This window comes from Rhagoletis pomonella, unplaced genomic scaffold, assembly GCF_013731165.1.
Source record: "Rhagoletis pomonella isolate Grant_MI unplaced genomic scaffold, Rhpom_1.0 Rhpom_scaffold_01768, whole genome shotgun sequence".
Classification (NCBI taxonomy): domain Eukaryota; kingdom Metazoa; phylum Arthropoda; class Insecta; order Diptera; family Tephritidae; genus Rhagoletis; species Rhagoletis pomonella.
Window position 1 is genome coordinate 9234 of NW_023460321.1, and position 21911 is coordinate 31144.

A 21911-nucleotide genomic window follows, 5' to 3' on the forward strand; every position below is an offset into this window, starting at 1 on the left:
AAAAGTCATTGCGTATTTCCTTATGTAGTTTTCAAAGAAATTTATTTACATATATAAATATAAAGGATAATTCAATGATATATTATCCGCTATGCTCGATGATATTTTGCCAGCTTTCGCTGAGCTTCATAGTTCCGCGTTCGTAGTAGTAGGACCTGTCTTTATCGGCGAAAAACTAAACCTTCTTAAATGAATGTAACTTTACTCTGTGTAAGGATTATTGACAACAAAAGCCACATGGAAGAAAAGTTCTGAACTAAAATGATGAATCCGCATTAAAATAAAAAATTATTTATTGAGTAATTTTAAAATTTTTTTCCACGGAATTAAAAGACATAACGACACTTTTTTTTTAGGGATTTGTAAATAGGTCTAACTTAAATTATAATAAGTTTTATAATTCCGGTGGAAAACCCGCAACTATTTGTGGCGAATCACCCTAATGTACATATGAATATAAATTACTACCGACCATAATCATTAATGCAATTTTTTTTTCGTTATTTCCACAGGTTATTGGTTCGAGAGGAACAGTATGTTGCATCCGTTTAATGTGGATTGAAAACATATGAATGAATACCTATACCGTATACGGCTCTAGTGTTGTCCTTCATAATGAGCACTTCTGAGACACGCAGTGAAACTGCTACTTCGGAAGAAGAGGATTTTAAGTTAAACATTCCGTATAATCTTGAAGATGTGGCACTTACGTCACCAAACAGCTTTAAATCGCAGAACCACCCCGCTTTTGAAACTATAGATAAAGAGGAAGATAATCCCAGCAATAGCTTCCAGTGTCGGATCTGGGAAAATGACGATGGTTTCATGGATGATAATATATCCGCCTTAGATGCAGCTGAATTTTCCGCAAGTACCTTGACTGATTCAAATTTACCAACATCGATTATGTGCACTGCATCGGATGTGATAGATGAGAAAGCATGTCAACCCAATAGGCCAGCACCTCTTACGAACACATTTCAATCTGAATTGAGGAACACAGACTTTTTCCAATTAACCGATTCACTGAGTGATGCTGATGTAGCATCCACAATTACCATTGAAGCTCTTACGAATTCCAATCGAATGCCAGCTTCGCATGCGTACAACAACAACAACAACATTGAGCAAGATATAAAATATTCACCCAGCGAAATGATGTTTGAATCACCGTCCACGTTACAATGCAATTACAATTCACCGCTCCCTCCACCACATGTACGTCCATCCATGCATCCGCCTGCTTCCTATGGACAGCCCTTGACGCCGACGCATTATGGAATGAGCAATAACAACTTTGCCCGGCCCCATCCACATCCACAAGCACAACAATCACTATATAGTGAATACCCGCATCCATCCGGTTACCATCCAAATATGTGGTACCCAAATGCACCATACGGCTCAGCGAGTAGCTGCTATCGAACTTACGGTGGTGGCCATCGGTACCCTAATTACGGCAGCTATTCTCACGACCCAATGCTGGATATGCTGCAGCTTTCCAACAGGTGAGTGCTATCACCTTCACTAAAAATTTTGTAAGTGTTAGTACCAAAAACAACTTTTTAAAAAGCTCTATCTGTTCTTGATTTTATTTTTAAATTATTTTTTACTTCTCTTATAAAATGGAAAATTTGTTGCTGAATAAAGATAGCGATATCTGTGTACATATGTACACTAGATCGGAGAACCTTACAAGCAGGCAAAAATAGTTCGCCATACACTCTGGCGAAATATGTTTTCACATAGAACATCCGTTTTTGTAATGTTTTTGGCCACCAGAAAACGTTGCATAATATCAAGCATTTTCCTTAAGCAGTGGACGAATGATAAAACCTATTTTGCATACGCACAAAAATCGTATACCATATACATATGTACATAGATATTCCATAGGGTCTCCCTTTGAAAATTCCGAATACTTCGCATACTTTTCAATATTTTGAGGGATTCGTGGTCGCTGTCGCATTTGTATCACGTGCTGGCGCTATACTTTGTATGTGAATGCGTTAAGTAAGGAATGGAATAATTCCGCGGATATACTTGCACGAGCTTCAACGCCGACAACCTACGCATTTAGCATCTTAACTCAGCAGGACGCTAATGAACCGCATCACATATGTATCTATGTATGTATATGCATATACCAGAGAACGGCACGAGTACACCGCAACATCGCATTGATACTCTTTTCATACTCGAGTATCATAATAATAATAACAATAATAATAATAATGGGACATAAGGGCATAAAGCGCTGTAACCTATAACCCTGAAATGGTCACTCCTACCTTAGGCTATTGATGATTCTGGATGGAGATGATAATATTTCTCCTAGGTTTCCTCTTCCAACTCACAGAATCTGCAGTTCGTCTCCTCAGAGAGTCCCATTTTGTGTAGATGGTACTTCAGCCAGCCAGCAGGGTCCTATCAGGTACCCAGTGAGAGTTCTTAAGCCCTCTCTGTTAAGATTTACCAGTCACTCAGAGATTCCACGAGAGGGAGTTATGAATCTTTTGGATTGCCTTTTGCCCTTTGTCGTGCGCCATTCACTTGCAATTTGCGAGTGCTCCCATCTCCTTAGAAACTCTGCCGTGTATTCTGTGGACCGACCATAGCAAGGCAAAGGGCTGATCAGGCACTATGGTTACCACAGGGTAACTCTGTTTTTGGTTCCTAGTTTTTCCAGCACCATCTTGCAAATGTCTACTAGTTTGTAACCCTTTTACAAGAGTCAAGAGCTCTTAACGCTGCCATAAGTGAAAATCGATTCTATCACCGTATTGAATAAGGTTTGGGGATAACCCATTCATTTACCATGGAGGCTTTGGCAAGCATAAAATGATCTCGTGGCTTTATTGTTAACCGTTGTGAGATGTCAGTTCCAGTTAAGTCTCTTGTCTGACATCAACCTAGATATTTCGCATCTTGTGCAAATTCAATCACTGTCTCAACCAATTTGGGTTTGAGTAAGTTGACCTTTCTTCTTTTGGAAAAACAGAAGTTGATGGATTTTATTGGCTAATTGACAGTTACGCTTAGGGAAAACTGCACACTGGAGCATAAAGTGTCCTCATTCCAGCCAGTGAGTATCATAAACTCCGCATCAGATATTTTCCGATGTTTACTGTATTCAGTTTATACTTACTTGGTGCTAAATACTTGTGATCACAGTGAAACTCTGCTCTTTTTGCTGTTAGCATATTTCCACCGCTTAAAAGCAGTGAGCGTAAAAATGGTACTAGAAAATATCCCACTCCAGTCTTTGTGTTCATACGCAAACGTTTTTAGAGTGAATGTTTTTAGAGTCAGAAAAATAGGCACTCGTGCTGTTCTCTGGTATATACATATGTATTTTCTGTGCAAAAATATAAGGGACCCCTATGGTTTTCAACGAACACTGGCACGAGTAATGTCGAATCAATTACTCTCTACTCGCAATGATAATTACACATAGTTATGTAGTTCTTTTTATAGAACCCATTCAGGAAAGTATATCCAAGGAGATGCGTTTGTTTACAGCACGACTCACTTTGTCTAGTTATTGTGGGGCAAGAACCAAGCAGCATTATGTGTAGTAATGAGCTTATTATTTAATTTCAAAGTTGCAAGTCACATTAAATGGCTACTTAAAGATCAGCAGATGAGCGCATGCGTCAATTGCAAAAAAAAAACATGCAAGGTTATGTTTAAGTTTGGCACCACCTTCATAATAATAATAAAAATAGATTGGCGCTTACACATAAATATGTTAGTGTTTGGCCGAGCTTCTCCTCCGATTTGTGCCATGCGCCATGATGTTGTCACACGAAGTGTGTTAAGAAAAAACCTTTTTGGTTAAATTTTTTGCGATGTTGCTTTGACCAGGGCCTGAACCCAGACGCTGCGGAGTCCTTCATACCCCCCCTTTTGTTCAACAGAAGGCCTCATACTCAGCAATCGAATAGACTCGGAACTGGTGACTAGGAGGGCCATTTATTCGACCAACCCTATACAGTTTTTCTTTTTTTGGTCTTTTATATACAAAGTCTAATGGGCTGATTATGGCAACTTAACGTAACTTACAGGCTCTCACTAAGACATTCTCATAAATGGATATTTCTTATAATTGAATGGCCGAAACTTAACGTAACGTAATGCCACGTCGAATCTGTTTCATTTTGATTTTCTAAGTTCTATGTTCCGTTAAGTTAAGTTGCCAAAATCAGGCTTTAAGAAAAAAAACACCTACAAAAGACTTGTGTGTCGCATGTACTTACATACATATCTCCCAAAGTTTACACTGCTGGCAAATGCAAAAAGGGATTAAAATTTTAAAACTAATTAAAAAGAAAATAAAAAATCATTTTTTCGCAAAACCTATAAAGGACCCTTTCATTAAAAAAAAAAACAACCTGTGCGACAGTTATTCGGAGCCACGCTGTATATTCCATTAAACCTCAAATACTTGTATGTAATATTATTATAAACAATGCTTTGCCTATATATTATCCCTCAGAATATTAATGTAAGGTTGCCGCATATTTTCGACTCTACAAAATTTAACTAAAACTACGCAATATGGATATCAAATGAAAAGTATTCCTGAGCACTTCAGTCCGAAAATATTTTCGACGAGTCTTGCCAGAGTTTTTTTTAATACAAAGTTGTATTTTGTTAATTTGAATGAGCTTTTTGTGAACGTACGCTCAAGATACATATGTACTCTTCATCCCAGCGTATCTCCAGCGTAGGTTGACTCATAATTTTTAAAGTAAAAAATTTACTTATTTTATAAAATCCAAATTATTTTTTAATTTTTTTGCAAAATATTAATTTTACAGCTATCCAGATAACCCGTATTTGATACCCAAACCTTGAAAGCTTTGCAAAGTATATGCGCTTCGATCAAAGCTCGGCCAAACTGGTATTTTATTCACTCATGTAGTACAAGGTAAGACTATGTATAGTCTTTTGGAGGTATACTTCAAATTAGATACATTTTCACAAAGATTAACTTAAATCTATGTAAACAAGACATTAAATTTAATATGAAAGATTGTATGAAATTAAATGCGAACGAATAAATATAACAAGGAAGATGAAAGTGTAAAGCCTTGATATCCTATAATCAGACAGTTTTAAAATATTTGTACATTTGGGACATGCAGTTCAATATGTCTAGTCCAGCCTTTAGAGACTCAGGAATTGAATTCTAGAATCCTGAAAAACTAGAAATTCAGATTTACATACTATACTACTACAAGATCTGCGGTCCTATTCCGACGAAATGGCAAAATTTGCCGAAATTACAATTCTCATAGCTAATTTTTGCGGGATACTACTTTAGGCAATGCGGTTATGACAGAGCAATTTTAACAAGATTTGTCAACACATTGGGAATAAAGGGGCTAGTAAATATAGCACGAATTCTGAACTTTACGTTTATTCACCCTGTTCTATATTTGTATTCATCTGATTAATATAATAATGATTATGTATGTATTTGTATGTACATTAGGCATAACAAAAGTTGTGTCAAGAACTTTAGCTCACATAAATCGGTTAATTACCAAAGAGAACAAGTCACCTTTTTTTCGATATAAAATTTTTGATGCAGTTCGGTTCGTTTAAAGGAGCTCTGTTGAACTGCATCACATTTGCAGTTTTTAGCCAAATTTTGTCAAAAATATTAGTTTTGTTGGATTTTCATCATTCCTCATCTCTACTCATAGGATATACATATGTATAGTTAAAAAGTCATATGCCTACAATGCACATACATAAGTATGTATGTATGGAGTTAAGTGAAAAACATAGCGAGATGAATTTTCTATCAAAGTGAATCTCAAATGGTTAACATTTTTTTTTTTCAAACAAACCATATTTGATGATTCTTGATTTACTTGCTTTAATTTACTTAATTAATTCGCATCGTTTTTGTTAATTTTGCAGTGGTCGCGAAGCAAGAAACCGAGCAGAGAAAAACAGACGTGATAAGCTGAATGGATCTATTCAAGAGTTATCTACAATGGTGCCACATGTAGCAGAATCTCCCAGGCGCGTGGATAAAACAGCGGTATTACGGTTTGCCGCCCATGGTTTGCGATTGCAGTACAGTAAGCTTTGCATAAATGTTTTATACAACAAACTACAATATAAGGCACTTTTAAGTATTTAACTAAAACTCATATTTTTGTTTACAATTTACAGTATTTGGAGAAAGCCTAAATCAGAATCGCCCGCAATACACGGAATCATTAATGAAAATGCTGGATAGGTTTTTCCTAGCAATAACATGCCATGGCCAAATCGTTCTAATCTCATCAAGCGTTGAACAACATTTGGGGCATTGTCAGGTAAAAAGAAATTTTTAATATCTGTATCATGAAACTAAAAAAGAAAACTCTGATTGTATCTTTCTAAACTACCCCAATCTGTCCCTGTGCAAATTCGAATGAATGCACTGTTATTGATGTAAAAGAAAGCTTTGGTGTACATACATACATACATATATGTAACATATCCCTGCAAAAAACTGTGCGACTACCCTGCAAAAAATGGGACTAATCCGGGATGACTCCGGGAGCTATCGCAAATGAGCATGCGACTAATACCACTTTTGATCTCTTTATATGGAATGAACTGTTCGCTTTTGTTCGAGCATGTCCTATGAAGAGACTAATTGTTCACATTTATACCCGAACGGGTATAAAAAGCGACTAGTCACTTTTAAAAAATAAAAATAAAAATTTGCGCCAGTTGAAATTCGAACCGGGGTGCTCAGTTTTGTTAGGCGAATATCCTCTCTGCGTGCCAACGCCGCACATGAAATTGCATTGACTAAGTGCGTACATATCATTAAATCCTTAATAGTACCCGTTAGAGATGAGTTGGGGACTAATTGATCTCCAATTATACCCATAAGAGATGAGTCGAGAGTAATTGATCTTCATTAGTACCCGTTTGAGACTAGTTGCGACTAATTAATGCCCTATTGTCCCCGATTGAGAGTAATCTCGAAATACTCTCTTTAGAGATTAGTCGCACAATTTTTTGCAGGGTAATTTCTAAAGAGAGTATTCCGAGATTACTCTCAATCGGGTACAATTGGGCATTAATTAGTCCCAACTGGTATCATACGGGTACTAATGGAGATCAATTAGTCCCCAACTCATCTCTAACGGGTACTATTAACGATTTAATGATATGTACGCTCTTAGTCAATGAAATTTCATGTGGGGCGTTGGCATACAGAGAGAGTATTCGCCTAACAAAACTGAGCACCCCGGTTCGAATCTCAGCTGGCGAAAATTTTTTTTAATTTTTAAAAGTGACTAGTCGCTTTTTATGCCCTTTCGGGTATAAATGTAAACAATTAGTCTCTTCATAGGACATGCCCGAACAAAATCGATCAGTTCATTCCATATAAAGAGATCAAAAGTGGTATTAGTCGCATGCTCCTTTGCGATTGCTCCCGGAGTCATCCCGGATTAGTCCCATTTTTTGCAGGGATCGTTTACCTTAATGTAGAAAGGTCCTATCTAACATTTTTGTTTCTTTAAAGAGTAGTTATTAAACTTTACAAAAACTACAGATCTTCTGTTGAGACTTTTTTTCATTACACTGGTTTTTAATAAATACAGAAACTAATTTTTTGATGTAGTAGTTGATTTTAAATTCGATTAAGTCATTTGTGAGGAATCTACCAGAGCTTAACTTCAAAATAAAATGAGTTAGGGCCTTTCTATATTAAGGGAACGATATGTAGCTACGATACTCGTATGAGATTTAATAGATAGCATTTTTTCCAACAGATTTTATAGAGTCGTCATCAATTTAAAGGAAAGCTGAATAGACAAATTTTTAAATTTATGGGAGAAACAAGAAACTCTGTTATTTTAAAACAACAACAACTAAATACATACTTATACAAATCCATCTTCTGTCCAACTTCTTCTTATGTGGCTCTTGGTCCGTCGCTACCCGTCGTCCATGTAAACGTGGCCATAGATATTGCATAGAATAGTTCCATATAAAATTATGGGTATTTTGATAGATTTTTAGAGCTTGCTTTTTGTTCGTCGAAAGGGAGCTCTACTTTTCAAAAGCCTACCCAGTTTGTGGTAACCTATTGCAGGAGTTCGCTTGACCTCCAGGCTGACGTTAAAGGTGGTATTGATGCTGGATCCCGGATAGACAAACCCCTTCACAATTTCAAAATATAACTGCCAAACAGTTTGCTTTCAGGAGGTCATACGTTATCTTATTTTGGTCTCGAATGGCGCGGAGAGTTCCTTCTCAACCTGAACGTAGCTAAGAGCTGCATTCAATGTCACTCTACATCGCCGTATTAGATTTCGGGGATTTGAGCTGATATTGTTCAACTACTTTTTGTTGCGATTTGTGACAATACGCTCACTGATCGGGGACAAGATGTCGGAGTTTCCGGCCAACAACAAATAACATACCAAATCTGATCATCACGTCTCCTTTACTGCGGCCGACCATTACAGTCCTTGTTTATATTTTTAATATTTTGGCGATTACACTTTTTCTAGGCGTTTGGCTGAGCCAATTGTGAGGTTCGTCTTGATGTTGTTACACATATGAAGGGATCTGCAGTTTTGCATCGCTTTCGAAAGGCAAATACATTTTATGTGAAGCTTTTTTATGGCCGGTTTCATGGCCAATACCTGCCGAGGAGCGAACCCAGGTCCTACGGTGTGATAGTACGCACCGCTAACCAATCAGTCTTAGCGGCCGCCACACACAACTCCGTCACTGGAAATTCTTTAAAAAGGCAATAGAGGTCAGGAAATTCACAAAAAGTTAATTTGTAGCAAAGATTAGAGCTGAAGCCTTTGCCGGACTAAATTGTTTTCGAAAACCATGACTTCTTCAAAATGAAAAAAAAAGAAAATGTATACGCTTGGTTCTTGAAGAAAAAAATCTGTCTATTCTCGTCGAGCGGGTGTTCATATTTCTGAATATCTTATGATAACTACACACGAGGCAACGGTTGACGCAACCAGGGCATAGAAACTCGTGTTACCGCGACCGTCGCCCGAAAATCAAAATATTTTGATATTTTGTGTTGGTTGCCGTGTCGGTTGCCTCGTGTGTGTCGTTGTGTATTGAGGTATTGAGTTTATTGGCTTAGTTCATTGAAAACAGTTGAGCTGAAAGCGTGTTTTGGTAGAAAACAAAATTTTATTCCGTATGTCCATTTCATAACAGAGCACTCGCTACTGAGGTTGCCGCAATGGTTGCCTCGTGTGTATTGAACAAGAGAAACAGATTGCCTCAACACGTTGCTTAAACGGTTGCCCCTAGTCCGCATTAGGAATCGATTCAGGCAACAAAAAATCGTTTTCGTTAAAAATTGTTTTTGGTCTTTTTATACCCGAGCGCACTTGTGCACAAGGGTATATTAATTTTGTTCACATAACGGTTGTTTGTAACAGCCAAAACGAATCGAGATAGATATAGACAAATGTATACATAAATGATCAGGATGAAAAAATAAATCGATTAAGCCATGTCTGTCTGTCCGTCCGTCTGTCCGTCTGTCCGTCTGTCCGTGTACACGATAACTCGAGCAAAAATTGAGATATCTCAACGAAATTTGGTACGTAGGTTTCCCTTAATCCAAGGTAGGTTGGTATTGAAAATGGGCGAAATCGGACTTTAACCACGCCCACTTCCCATATAACGGTAATTTCCAGAAATACGAAAACTGCGATATTTTAGTAACTACTGAAGATAATTTACTCAAAATTGATATTTACAATAATTTTTAGACGAAAAATAAGAATATTATAAATTTTTGGAAAATGGGCGTAGCCACGCCCACTTATGGTTACATGTGTATATCTTGGTAACCGCTGCACCAATTCCTTCCAAACTTAGCACAGCTGTTGGCCTTCGCACAACATATCAAATGGCCGAAAATTTTCAAAATCGCTCAATAACCACGCCTACTTCCCATATAACGGTAATTTTCAGAAATACGAAAACTGCGATATTTTAGTAACTACTGGAGATTATTCACTCAAAATTGATATTTATAATAAGTTTTAGATGAAAAATAAGAATATTATAAATTTTTGGAAAATGGGCGTAGCCACGCCCACTTATGGTTACATGTGTATATCTTGGTAACCGCTGCAGCAATTTCTTCCAAACTTGGCACAGTTGTTGGCCTTGGTACAGCATAAAAAATCGCAGAAACTTTTTAAAATCGGACAATAACCACGCCCACATCCCATATAACGGAGAGAAATACAAAATCTTCGATAAATCAGTAAATATTGAACGGTAAATTTCAGAAATGCTTGAAACTTCAATATTTCGAAATTGAAGGACGCTAATTTACTCAAAATTGATACACCCCGGCTTACCATCTAGCGCAAGGTTTCGGAAAGGTGAAAAAACATATATTTAATACTTGCGCCGGGTATTTAATGTTCGGCTCCGCCCGAACTTAGACTTTCTTACTTGTTCTAATTTAAATATAGTAAATAAATATTAAAATTTATTATTTAAATTTGTATGCTCACACATACTTACATATGTACACGTTTTCTTATTATATTCCAGACTGATTTATACGGGCAAAATATTTTAAATATTACCCATCCTGAAGATCACAGCATAATGAAACAACAATTAATACCTTCCAATGCCAATGAGCTTTTCGATACACAGGCCGATGATGAGTCTGGTGATGCACGACCTCGCACCAAAGAGGAGGAGGAGTACATCGATAAACGTTTGCGTGCGGACAAGCGAAGTTTCACTCTTAGGTTAATTGATAATGAAAATATCCACTTACACACGTGTATTTAAAATGGTAGTACGTCGTTTACAGATTGGCCCGGGCCGGTCCCCGTTCAGAACCAACTACATATGAAATTGTCAAGATAGAAGGAAATTTCAGACGCAGTGATGCGGCGCCGCGAGGCGTTAAAGTCAGCACATTTCCCTCCAATCTACCAATGATACGACGTTCCCGTGCTCGCGATGATACGATACCGTTGCACTCAATAAGTGGAAATGATATTGTAAGTTAATACATACATATGCACAATACATAAATGCTCAGCAAGAAAGCTAATGTTATCTCCATTAAGAAAACGAAACCCCTCTAAATTAATATTTTATTATTTTTATTGTCTGACACGAAAGGATATCAGATAGGCATGAAAGTGCTAGTCGCATAGTAAAAACTCTAAGGCTAGGTACATGACCTAGCGGATTCACGTCGCGCGATGCTAATAAAATCGCTACAAGCGATCAACTATACAAATTCATATGGCGGTGTTAATGATGATGCAGCGATTGATACTGAAATAAGAATTTGTGTAATTGATCGCTGGTAGTGATTATGATCGCATAGCGCGATGCTAGTTCGCTGAAAAATCGACTAGAAATTAGAGATGGGCACGGGACTAAATATTTAATCCCGATCCCGCCCTTCCCGAAATTGGATTTTTAAGTCCCGAACCCGCCCATCCCGACGTTTTTCAGAATTTTACCGCGGGTCCCGTGGGTCCCGATATCTATCTCTAAAGCAGGATACAAACGGATAACAAATTGAAACGAATTGTGTGTCTAGCGTGGTTCACAAACCGATCGAAGGTTCATGTCTTTTAAATTAATTTTAAATAATAATGAAAGATCTGACATCTTCCGATTATTTTGTTTTACTTTGCTGTTCGTTTTCGTCTCAATGAAATATTAAAAATGCATATTTCAAACGTAGTTTTTAATTATGATTTTGTGAATTTGCGGGGGTTGCGGTTTTATCGGGAGTTTCGGGAAAGGATTTTGGTCCCGTCCCGCCCGCCATATTTTTACATATCTTCCCGATACCGCCCATACAGGTCAATTTTAAATTAGTACCGAGGGTCGTGCGGGTCTGAGTTACACAAGGCGATTTCCTAAGCGTTTTAACATCGCCTGAAAAGTTGTAAGCGATTGTATCGCTTTCTAGAAAATTTAAACACAATCTACACAGGCGGTTTTGTTGAAATCGATGTTAAATCGCTTAGAAAATCGCCTTATTTAAATGCTGCTTAACCGCACATCTCCACAGGCAATCTGTTACATTATGTGAGGTTTCTTAATGGCGCTGGTCTACGTAAGAAATCGACAATCTAACGTCGGAAATCTTGACGTTCTATAAAAAGCTTGTTAACTCGAAATTCCTTATAGTCAGAAAAGACAAATAATTATTTTTGGGAACATGTTAATAATGTAGGGAAGGAAATCTTTTGTGGGGTTTGCAACGGATTGCAACGAAATATTTCGTCCGGAAGGTAAAAGACACATTTTGAACACACTACAGTATTATGTATAATAAATTTCGAAAGTTGCGCACAATTTCTTGAAAACATTGCAGGATCAGGTATTTTTTGATTAGAAATAGAAGGCGTATCAACTCAGTTCATTCGTAATCCCCGTATTTTAACTCTTTAGCCACCCCCAGCTAATTTTTTGTTTCAGACCTACATATAAAATGGAAGCGTCGAAACATAACGATCAATATGCATTAAAAAGTATTTGGAGCTACCGCCAATATGCGATATGCGTCCTGATTTGACTCCTAATGATTATTTATTTTTTATGAGAAGTTTTGTAATGATAGAAATAAGTGGCAAAATATTTTTTGGCTATACCGTACGGGCCTAATACATTCCATTCCAGTTGGGATCATTACGTCCCTAAAATGGCTTTTACACTGTGTCATCACATTTTCAAAAATTAACTCATATTTACATAGTTTCTACATATTTACTGTATGTACATATGTAGATATATGTATGTAACTTGTTTATACTACATAACTAAATTTGTGAATATAATTGTGACCATCGCTGTTACCCTTAGATATATGAAATAACCCTGCCCTAATTTTCCTTTAGGTGTTAATTGCAACGGCGCGTATAATTCGTCTACCCAAAGTAATAAACTGCGTCACGGCAGCCAACTCAATGGAGTACAAAACAAGACACTTAATTGATGGCAGTATTATTGACTGCGACCAAAGAATTGGACTTGTAGCCGGTTACATGACAGACGAAGTACGAGGCTTGAGTCCGTTCACCTTTATGCACCAGGATGATGTGCGATGGGTTATTGTAGCTCTGCGCCAAAGTAAGTACATCGCATACCCAAATACGAGCTATAAATACAGTAACTCACATTATTGATCACTTGGCAATTTTTTACAAACGGCCCTATGGAAAGGTGCTCCTCGCTAAAATACTGTAGTCAGCGTAGGCGACAACCATAATAGGGCCTAATATTTTTTATAATAAATTGTTTTCGTTATTTTTTTATAAAAATCTTTTTTATACCAATTTAGGCAAATTCAAAAAAATGTCATCTAAATTTCCAACTTTTTTACCATAATGTTTCGGCCTCTTTCCGGTGTGCAGTTTTATAGCCCATTTGATTGTATTACATATATTAGGTTTGTTCGTCGAGCAAAAAATTTGTACGAATTTGTACGAATTATCACGATTTTTGCCCAAATCGCGTTCGTGCAGACCAAAAAATTATCCAACACTCAAAAATTGTGAGAGCAAAGTGACAGTTCTCTTGGAGAGATGTTGCAAATTCTTGCTGGAAAAAATTTTGCCAGCAAGAATTTGCAAACACGAAAAACATGTGGTTGTGGCGCATGGTTGCATTTTTGTCTTCAATAATTTGAATAAATTAGTTCGTTAAATTTAAAAATTTATAAACACGAGCGATTTTTTTTATGAAAAACAAAAAGTAAATAATTGTTGATATAATTAATTTAGTTAATTCCAATGATTTGAACTTAATTCGGACGAAAAAAAAATGGTATTCGCTATCGGAATGCAATTGCAACCAGAGTCGATTTAAGAAACCCGACAGCTAGTACGATGAAGAAATTGAAATGTATGTTAAAGAAAGTCAGAACAACAAGAAATATACATGTATATCTTGGTTTTGGCCATCCGAAAGAATTTTAAAAATTCTATAAAAAAATGTTTATGTTTGAAATGCAACCGTGGACGCCAGCTGGCAGGGAAACTTGCAAATTCCTGCAAATTTGCGTTCGTGCAGAAATTTGCAAGTTTCTCAACATGAGAGAGAATTTGAGAAAATTTTTTCTTACTCTCTGATGTTTTGAGTGTTGGATAATTCTTGCTGGATTTTCGACGAACAAACCTATTAAAGTGTAAGTTGGAAGTAGCTAGGACTTAACGGTGATTTTTTTTATTAAATTTTGGTTCTGAAATTTTTTTTTTTCATATCACGCATAAGAGCAAAGCTCGCGCTGAAGCATTCATTTGCAAGTTACACTTTCGTATTTACAACCGGAAATAGCGTAGTTCGATACAGAGTATTCTTCTGCCCATACATATTTGTTTTTGGGGCGCCTAAAATACAGGTCGCGAACTACCGGTTGGACAGCACTGTGTTAGAGACTGCAATTGGTGCTACGGGGCGTATGCGTTACATACACAACTACGGGTATATGAGGCAGGCCACTTTTCTTCGCGCTATCCGAAGCGGCTTTAAAATTGACGAAAAGTAGGTGTCTCCCAATTGGCTTGTTGGAGGCTTCAGTTATTCCACAAATTATCATCGATATGACCTTATACGCAATGCTAAGAATGTTTATATCGCAGTAAGTGGCACAAGCAGCAAAGTACATAAGATTCCAGTCTTTGGAAACGAATTTATTAGATCAACAAGAATTCTTATAAAACCTATGCATTATATAAAGAAGTTAAAGGGACTAAAATTAAAAAAGAAAACACCAAAAATCAATGGCGCTACCAAGATTCTTCAAACTGGAAGTTTAGATTAAATTTTTTTTATTTGGAAATTTTGATTGTTATGGTATAAAATAGTTTTTACGAAAAGATATCGAAACCAATTTATTATGAGAAACATGGTAATTATTTTATAAAATCACCGTGTGATCAATTATGTGAGTTACTGTACACATGTGTGTATTGTTTTTTTAAAAAGCATATGCCAATTCATTCATACATATTCTTCTGTGTGGGTGCGTATTTGCAGTGTACGATTGCTATAGTTCATCTGGAGAGTCCACCTACAGACTCATAACCCGCAACGGTCACTTTATTTATCTGCGCTCAAAAGGCTACCTGGAAGTCCATAAAGAAACAAAAAAGGTGCATTCTTTCATTTGCATAAATACACTGCTCAGCGAAGAGGAGGGCAAACAGCGAATTCAAGAGATGAAAAATAAATTTTCTATGATTGTAAATACGAAAATTCCACAATCCTCCGTGGATGAGCCAGCCTCGAAGAATCCCCAACAACTGGAAAAAGCGGTTCTATGCCTTATACAAAACTTACAAAAATCGCCAATGGCAGAAGACGGAGAGGATGATGGCGACTCGTCCACAGAGAGTTATGGCAGCGAACATATGTCTCCAGAATTCGGTCCAACAACATCTGCGGCAGCAATGCATCATTATAACACCACCACCACCCCTCCAACACTATACTCATCGATACGTGCGGCAGCCTTTCATTTCGGAAGATCAGCGAAAACTCCACCGCTTGCGCTGGTGCCGCCCGAAGCTTCTTCCGTCAAAACATCCATATCGAAAGGTGCAGATGTAGTCAACGTAACTGTAGTTAAGCACTTGCAAAGCAATACACCATCACATTCGAAAGATACGGATGACTGTGAGGGTGGAACGCAATTTGATTTGCAAGCTGAGTCGGATGGAGCAGCACCACTTCGCGACAGCTGTTTATGTGCGGGTATGAAAGAAGAGTATTGTAACTATTGTCAAACACTGGAAAGTCAACTAGCAAGCTGCTCTTCACCTGCGCCTCCTGCGCCTACCACACACGCCACAGTCGTTGGCATTGCTGCAGACGTAGCTGGAAATAAGCGCAGTAGCGAACCGATATCCGGTCAAGAATTAAGGCTACCCAAAAAGCGTTTAAAGAGCACAGGTACTAAATAGGTTTTTGTCATTATTATTTTGCTTTTATTCAATTCGAGTGATTTACGTACAGAAATCGAGCATGTGCTTTCAAGCTCATTGGACCAATTAGGTAGAACGCTGGATGAACAACTGAATGCAGCAATTGAGCTAAGGGACGCGAGTAATAAGTACGAGATGCCTAATTCCACTCGAAGGATTGACGAAATAATGGTATGGTGGATGATGTGTTCTTTTGTTTTTGCATATTTTACTACTAATTATTTACGTTTTTAAATTTTAAGGAGGAACACCAAATGCAAAGTAAAATCTACGTAGACATCAAAAGTGAATACGAGGTTCAAAAACAAAATACGAGGGAAAGCATGCTAGCCACGACACTAACAGCATTAACGCCGCTAGCGTCACTTTCAAGTAATCAACAACAAATGCCATTGCAACAACATAGTGACGATGATAATGATGAGCAGACGGGGGAAAACTAAATTTTGTTGCCTACAAAATGATGGTGATGTTTATTCCGTTGTAGCCAATGATGGGTCGAGATGTAACTGCATCGAATTTTTCATTTGAGGTTTCACACTTTTATGGCACATATATGTAGATAACACAGGTTACAGAACGAAAGATCATCAATTCAAGGAATACAAAAAATACTTATGACAAATGACGCCTCTACAAGAAGCGAAACGGAAATGATATTCTCCACACAAATCTATCAAGATGGTCGGCACTTGGTTGCCAACTACCTCATTTTTTATGAAAATATCTCTAAAAATATGTAGTTTTTATTTTTTAATGGAAAAGAAAAGCAGTTGTACATTTGTATGCATGCACTGCATACATACATACATTGTAGATGTGTGAAATGCATACATACGTACCATACAATGTGAGGGTGCCATATCAATTACGCTTTTGGCAGTGTCTCACCATAGCGTATGAGTGATTTTTAAATTGCACATGCATATTAAGTACATAGTTATGTATGTGCATAAAGTGTGTATCATACTTCCGCTTGTACTTTTTTCAAGTAGCTTAAAAACGTAAATGAATCGGCTTGTGCAGTACACTGGTGCATACTATAGTCACTTATGAGTGTCAATCCATATTAAATCGGCCAATATTTGGAATCGACTATTCTTGATTTTTATGGATTTTGGTTAGAACTTTTCGTTTATCATATAAAAAAAAAAGTTCTGCCACAAGAAAAAATAGAAATTTTTTTAGCGAGTTAAAAATTTCCCGGATCTGCAAGTTAATTTTTTTTGGTCTCAAAAACTATTATAGTTCAACAATTTTTTGCTGGTCTCGTTTTATTTTGATATTCGGGGCTATATATAAAATAATTATCAAAAAAATCTAAAAATACAAATCCAATTTAAGAAAACGTAAAAACAACTTTGTTTTTAAAGCACCTTTAACTGATCTGAAAAGATGCTGCAATTTCATCAAGGTATTTTTACACCGATATGAACTTTCGAGCTTTAACAAAAATATTTTTTACAGAATCTTAATTAAAAAAAATAAAAAAGAAACTGATAAAAATGGCTTGACGTTTTTATAACCATAATAGTTTTTGAGATATATAGTCAAAAAATAAACTTGCAAACTCTCGGAAATACTGAAATTGTCAAAAATTACCGATTCCAACCATTGGTCGATTTGACATGGATTAGCCCATATATATATATATGTACATATGCAACTGCATTTACGCAAATTGAAAATAATCTATAGTCTATCTATCTGTATATGTATGTATGTTAAAGCAAAATACATATACATATGTATGTATGTGTATTTATTTTAAAATTTACACCCTACTTAAGGGCCGTTTTCACCACGTCTAGTTAACAACACTACCTGGAGGTAAATTCTTCAGTTGAGCACATCGACTGCTTTGTCGATCACATGCTATATGTATGCTGGGTGTCGATAACGTTGATAACGATGTTTAACTGTGAGTTAGAATTGACCAGACATGGGTAAACGGCCCTAAAAGAGAGTAAAGGCCAGTTTCTCAATGTCTGGTTAACACTAAGTACATGTTACACATCTTTACCGATGTTATCGACTACCTGTTATATATTATGGTGTCGATCATGTCGATAACGATGTCTAACCTGCACTTAGTTAACCAGACATGAGAAACTGGCCCTAAATTGCAAATGCTTAATTATGTACGTAAGTATATAAGGACTTATGTATTGTATTGTATGTACGCACATGTATGTATGTATGTAATTAAAAATATTTCTCTTGATATTTAAACTGTATGTACATATGTATGTAAGGGTGGCCATGCATAAATGTTGCAACTACTATATATCTTTGTGAATGCGAGAGCATAAAAAACTTACTTAAATGATTAAGGAATAATTCGATTTTATAGTCGTACATACAGGTTTTCATATACATGTATGTAAATATGTTCACCTGCCCGTGTATTTAAATAAATACTTACATACATATATAACTTTTGTAAGAGCGTTACACTCGCTTCTATTACATGTACATATGTACGTATGTATATATGTACGTACATACATACATATATTATGTATGAGGTTTTCATAATACTTACATAAATATATATATAAAAAATTGTTAAATAGTAGAAATAAGTACATATTTACTTTAAGTAAAAATAAAATAGTAATAACAACGAAAATGTTGTAGGTATTTATTAGCGTAATACATAGTAAAACGAAACAAAGACTGTTCAAATTACAATTAAATTAGTTAGTTAGGGACTATTGTTGTATATAATAAGTAAATTGTTGTGAGAGTGAGAGTAAATAATTTAATTACAAATGTGTAAGTTTATTTCTGTGCTAAGACTTAAAAATGATAATGTGTAATCATGCGTACGTACACATATTTGTAAATTTATATTGTACATTTGTGTGTGTGTGTGTATATGTCCAGCGCTAATGTTGAAGAAAAAATTGCAAAACGGGGGTGCGGATGCGGAATCATAGCGCAAAAAAAATTTGTATATTTTTTACATCAATCCACGTAAAATCGACTAATGGTTGGAAGAGACAATTTTTGATTTGGATAAATTTTGGTCAGACCTTTTCTTTTGCCATATAACGAAGATCTGCCAAAGGAAAAAAAAATGTTTCGAAGGTTATTAAATATGCACAAACAAAATTCTAAATTTCATAATTTCCGAGATTTCGCAAGATTTTGTTTTTAATATCTCGAAAATTGTTATGGTTACAACAGTTTATATATTTAGGCCTATAAAGAAAAAATATGTATGTATGTATACAAACAAATATACAGCATTTTGAAATAAAAAAAAAATCCTTAAACCAAAAACTTACAAAAAATCCTTCAACTGATCTTAAATGATCCTGAAATTTTCAAGGCGTTTTTAAACTTGAAGTTTGATTTTTTTTTACTATTTTAATAAAGTTATCTTAAACATTTTTATATAATTTTAATTTGTTTTTAATTTAGTTTGCAATAAATATTTATTCCACGTTCAAAAATTAATATCTTTAAAAAAAACGCATTTTTGAAAATTTCATGCTCTTTAAGATCAGTTAGAGAGGTGTTGTATAAAAAAGTAAGCCAAAAATTTGTACAAGATTTTGCGTTTATGTTTTATTTAATTTAAAAATTCTGTAATTCGTTTTATTTTTCGCATTTTGTAAATATAGTTTTTATTCATTTTTATAGCTACAATAGTTTTTAAAATATATTGAAAAAACAAACTTCCAAAATTTTAGAAATTGTGAAATTTGGAACTTTCGAATTTTTTTTTTGTTATTGCTTTGGCAAAAATTTATATGATAAAATAAAAGTCCTGACCAAAATTCATCTAGACCAAAGGGGGTCAACTCCAACCATTGGTCGATTTGATATGGATTTACCCAATGTAGATTCGTATATATAAATACATAGGTATGTGCTTATACCTCTATGCATAAGTAAGTACACATACATACATATACATAAATATGTATGTGAATATGTGAGGAGTAAGTATGTAGCTTGAGAAGCTTAACTTATCGAATGTTGAATGTTGAATATTGAATGTCTTGCATTTGTTTTAAATTTAGAAAGTGCAACTGTAAACTATTTGTTACTATTTACACCACCCGCATGCACCTAGGAGTATCTTACTATGTACTATTTACTGTAGATTAGCAAAAATAACAGAAAAAAAATTGTTTAAAATAAATTTTAATTCAATGAAATGAACCACAGTGTACAACTATTAAAATAAATACATACATACATACATATGTATGTGAGTGTGGTAAATGGTATGTATGTTAACAGGCGCATCTGTATGTATTTATGGAATTAAAATAGTGTGGTAGTAACTACAGTAAGTATACCCTGCATGGAAAATCCTAACAAGTGAAACAAATTTCAGGTTCAGGACTAGTTCTTTATCACCGAAAACGAACCACTCCGATGGTAATTAGATTCTTGCCAGTTAAAAAGCAAACGAATTGTGGTATTTTTTACATAACTTGTTTAGTCTACTTTCTAAAACTGCATATCGCTAGCTAAGAGTAAAAAGTTGCTAAGTCCACTTTTTCTGAAAAATTATATTTTGTTGCAGGAAGCAGGACCAATTAAAAATAATTCGTTTCTTAAAATATCGGACTACCTAAGTACAAATCGCTAGCTTAGAGTGAAAAGTTGCCAAGTCCCAATTTAAAAATTGTATGGGACACAGTGTTCGGAGAAGCAAAAAATTAGAAGGGCTGTTACGATTATAATAAAAATGCATCATCGTAGTATTTTTGTTATGCTAAATCTGAATGTGCCATAAAATTTTTAGTTTGACAGTTGACAGCTGTCAAATCAACTGCTAATTTCTCTAAAAATAAGAAAACCTCTTTGAAAATACCACTTATTAGGATTTTAGGTACGAATTTTATGTCAAAATAAAATTTTGACAGTCGACAGCTGTCAAACGGACTGCCAATTTCCTTAAAAAATCAGAGAATCTTTTTGAAAACGTTACTGATAAGGTTTTTAAACATGCTCATCACGAATTTTACATCAAATTAAAGCTTTGAGAGTTGTCAGCTGTCAAATTGACTGTTAATTTTTCTGATAATAAGAATATGTTTTTTTAAATGCTACTGATAAGGTTTTTAGACACGCTAGTCACGAATTTTGCGTGAAATTAAAACTTTGAGATTTGACAGCTGTCGAATGAGCTGTCAATTTCTCTAAAAGTAAGGAGAATTTCTCAAGAAGTAAACGTACTACGTTTTAAGGCTCACTGATCTCGAGTTCTATATTACATTCAAACTTTTCCAGTTGAAATCTGTCAAATCAACTGTAATTTTTAGTTGAGTAACACAATATATTTGTTAAGCAAAATTATTGATTTATTATATTTGATCGAACATATTTAAAATAAATTTATGATCAAATTATGAATTAATAATATATTATAATGCTATATGTTCAGCCCAAACAATTTTTTAAGATTTTTTATATCAAATTGGTGATTTCCGAAACTAAAGTTTTCTCATTCAGGTTTGAATTTTTGTAAATGAGACAACAACCAGCAAAACTGTTAGTTTTTTACCAGCTAGTCTTAAAAAAACGCGAGTTTAATTGAATTTTCCATAGTTTAAACTTTTATATTTCAATTCCCAAAATTTTCGCGCTTTTTTTTGTATTGAGCTGATTTTTTTTTTGCTAAGTTTAAAGTAGTACAGCCGTTATTAGAGTACAACTCCACAATAATCTTTTTTTCGCATTTCAGGCTTTCAACTATACAAGTCAGCTATTGCTGAAAGCCTGAAAAGCGCGGAACGCCTGAAAAGCTTGTTTTGGAGTTGCACTATTAGACTTAAGAGAATGTATGGAATTCTTCATCTTTAATAAGAAATAGCCTTTTCTACCCTTTTTCAAAATCAATTTAAGGGAAACTTTACTTTACGGCAAATCGTTGTGTGCGTGGTGAGCGGA

The 21911-nt window shown here is 35.4% G+C and overlaps 1 protein-coding gene across 1 annotated transcript; it reads left to right on the forward strand.

Moving 5' to 3' along the window:
• Positions 1–487: 487 nt before the first annotated feature.
• LOC118752714 lies at positions 488–17071 on the forward strand. The gene is made up of 9 exons (XM_036487597.1): positions 488–1508; positions 5935–6098; positions 6193–6338; positions 10582–10787; positions 10853–11045; positions 12909–13140; positions 15049–15963; positions 16027–16166; positions 16238–17071. Exons 1-9 carry the CDS (start codon positions 616–618, stop codon positions 16436–16438), a joined length of 3090 nt encoding a protein of 1029 aa, XP_036343490.1. The 5' UTR covers positions 488–615; the 3' UTR covers positions 16439–17071.
• Positions 17072–21911: the final 4840 nt, after the last annotated feature.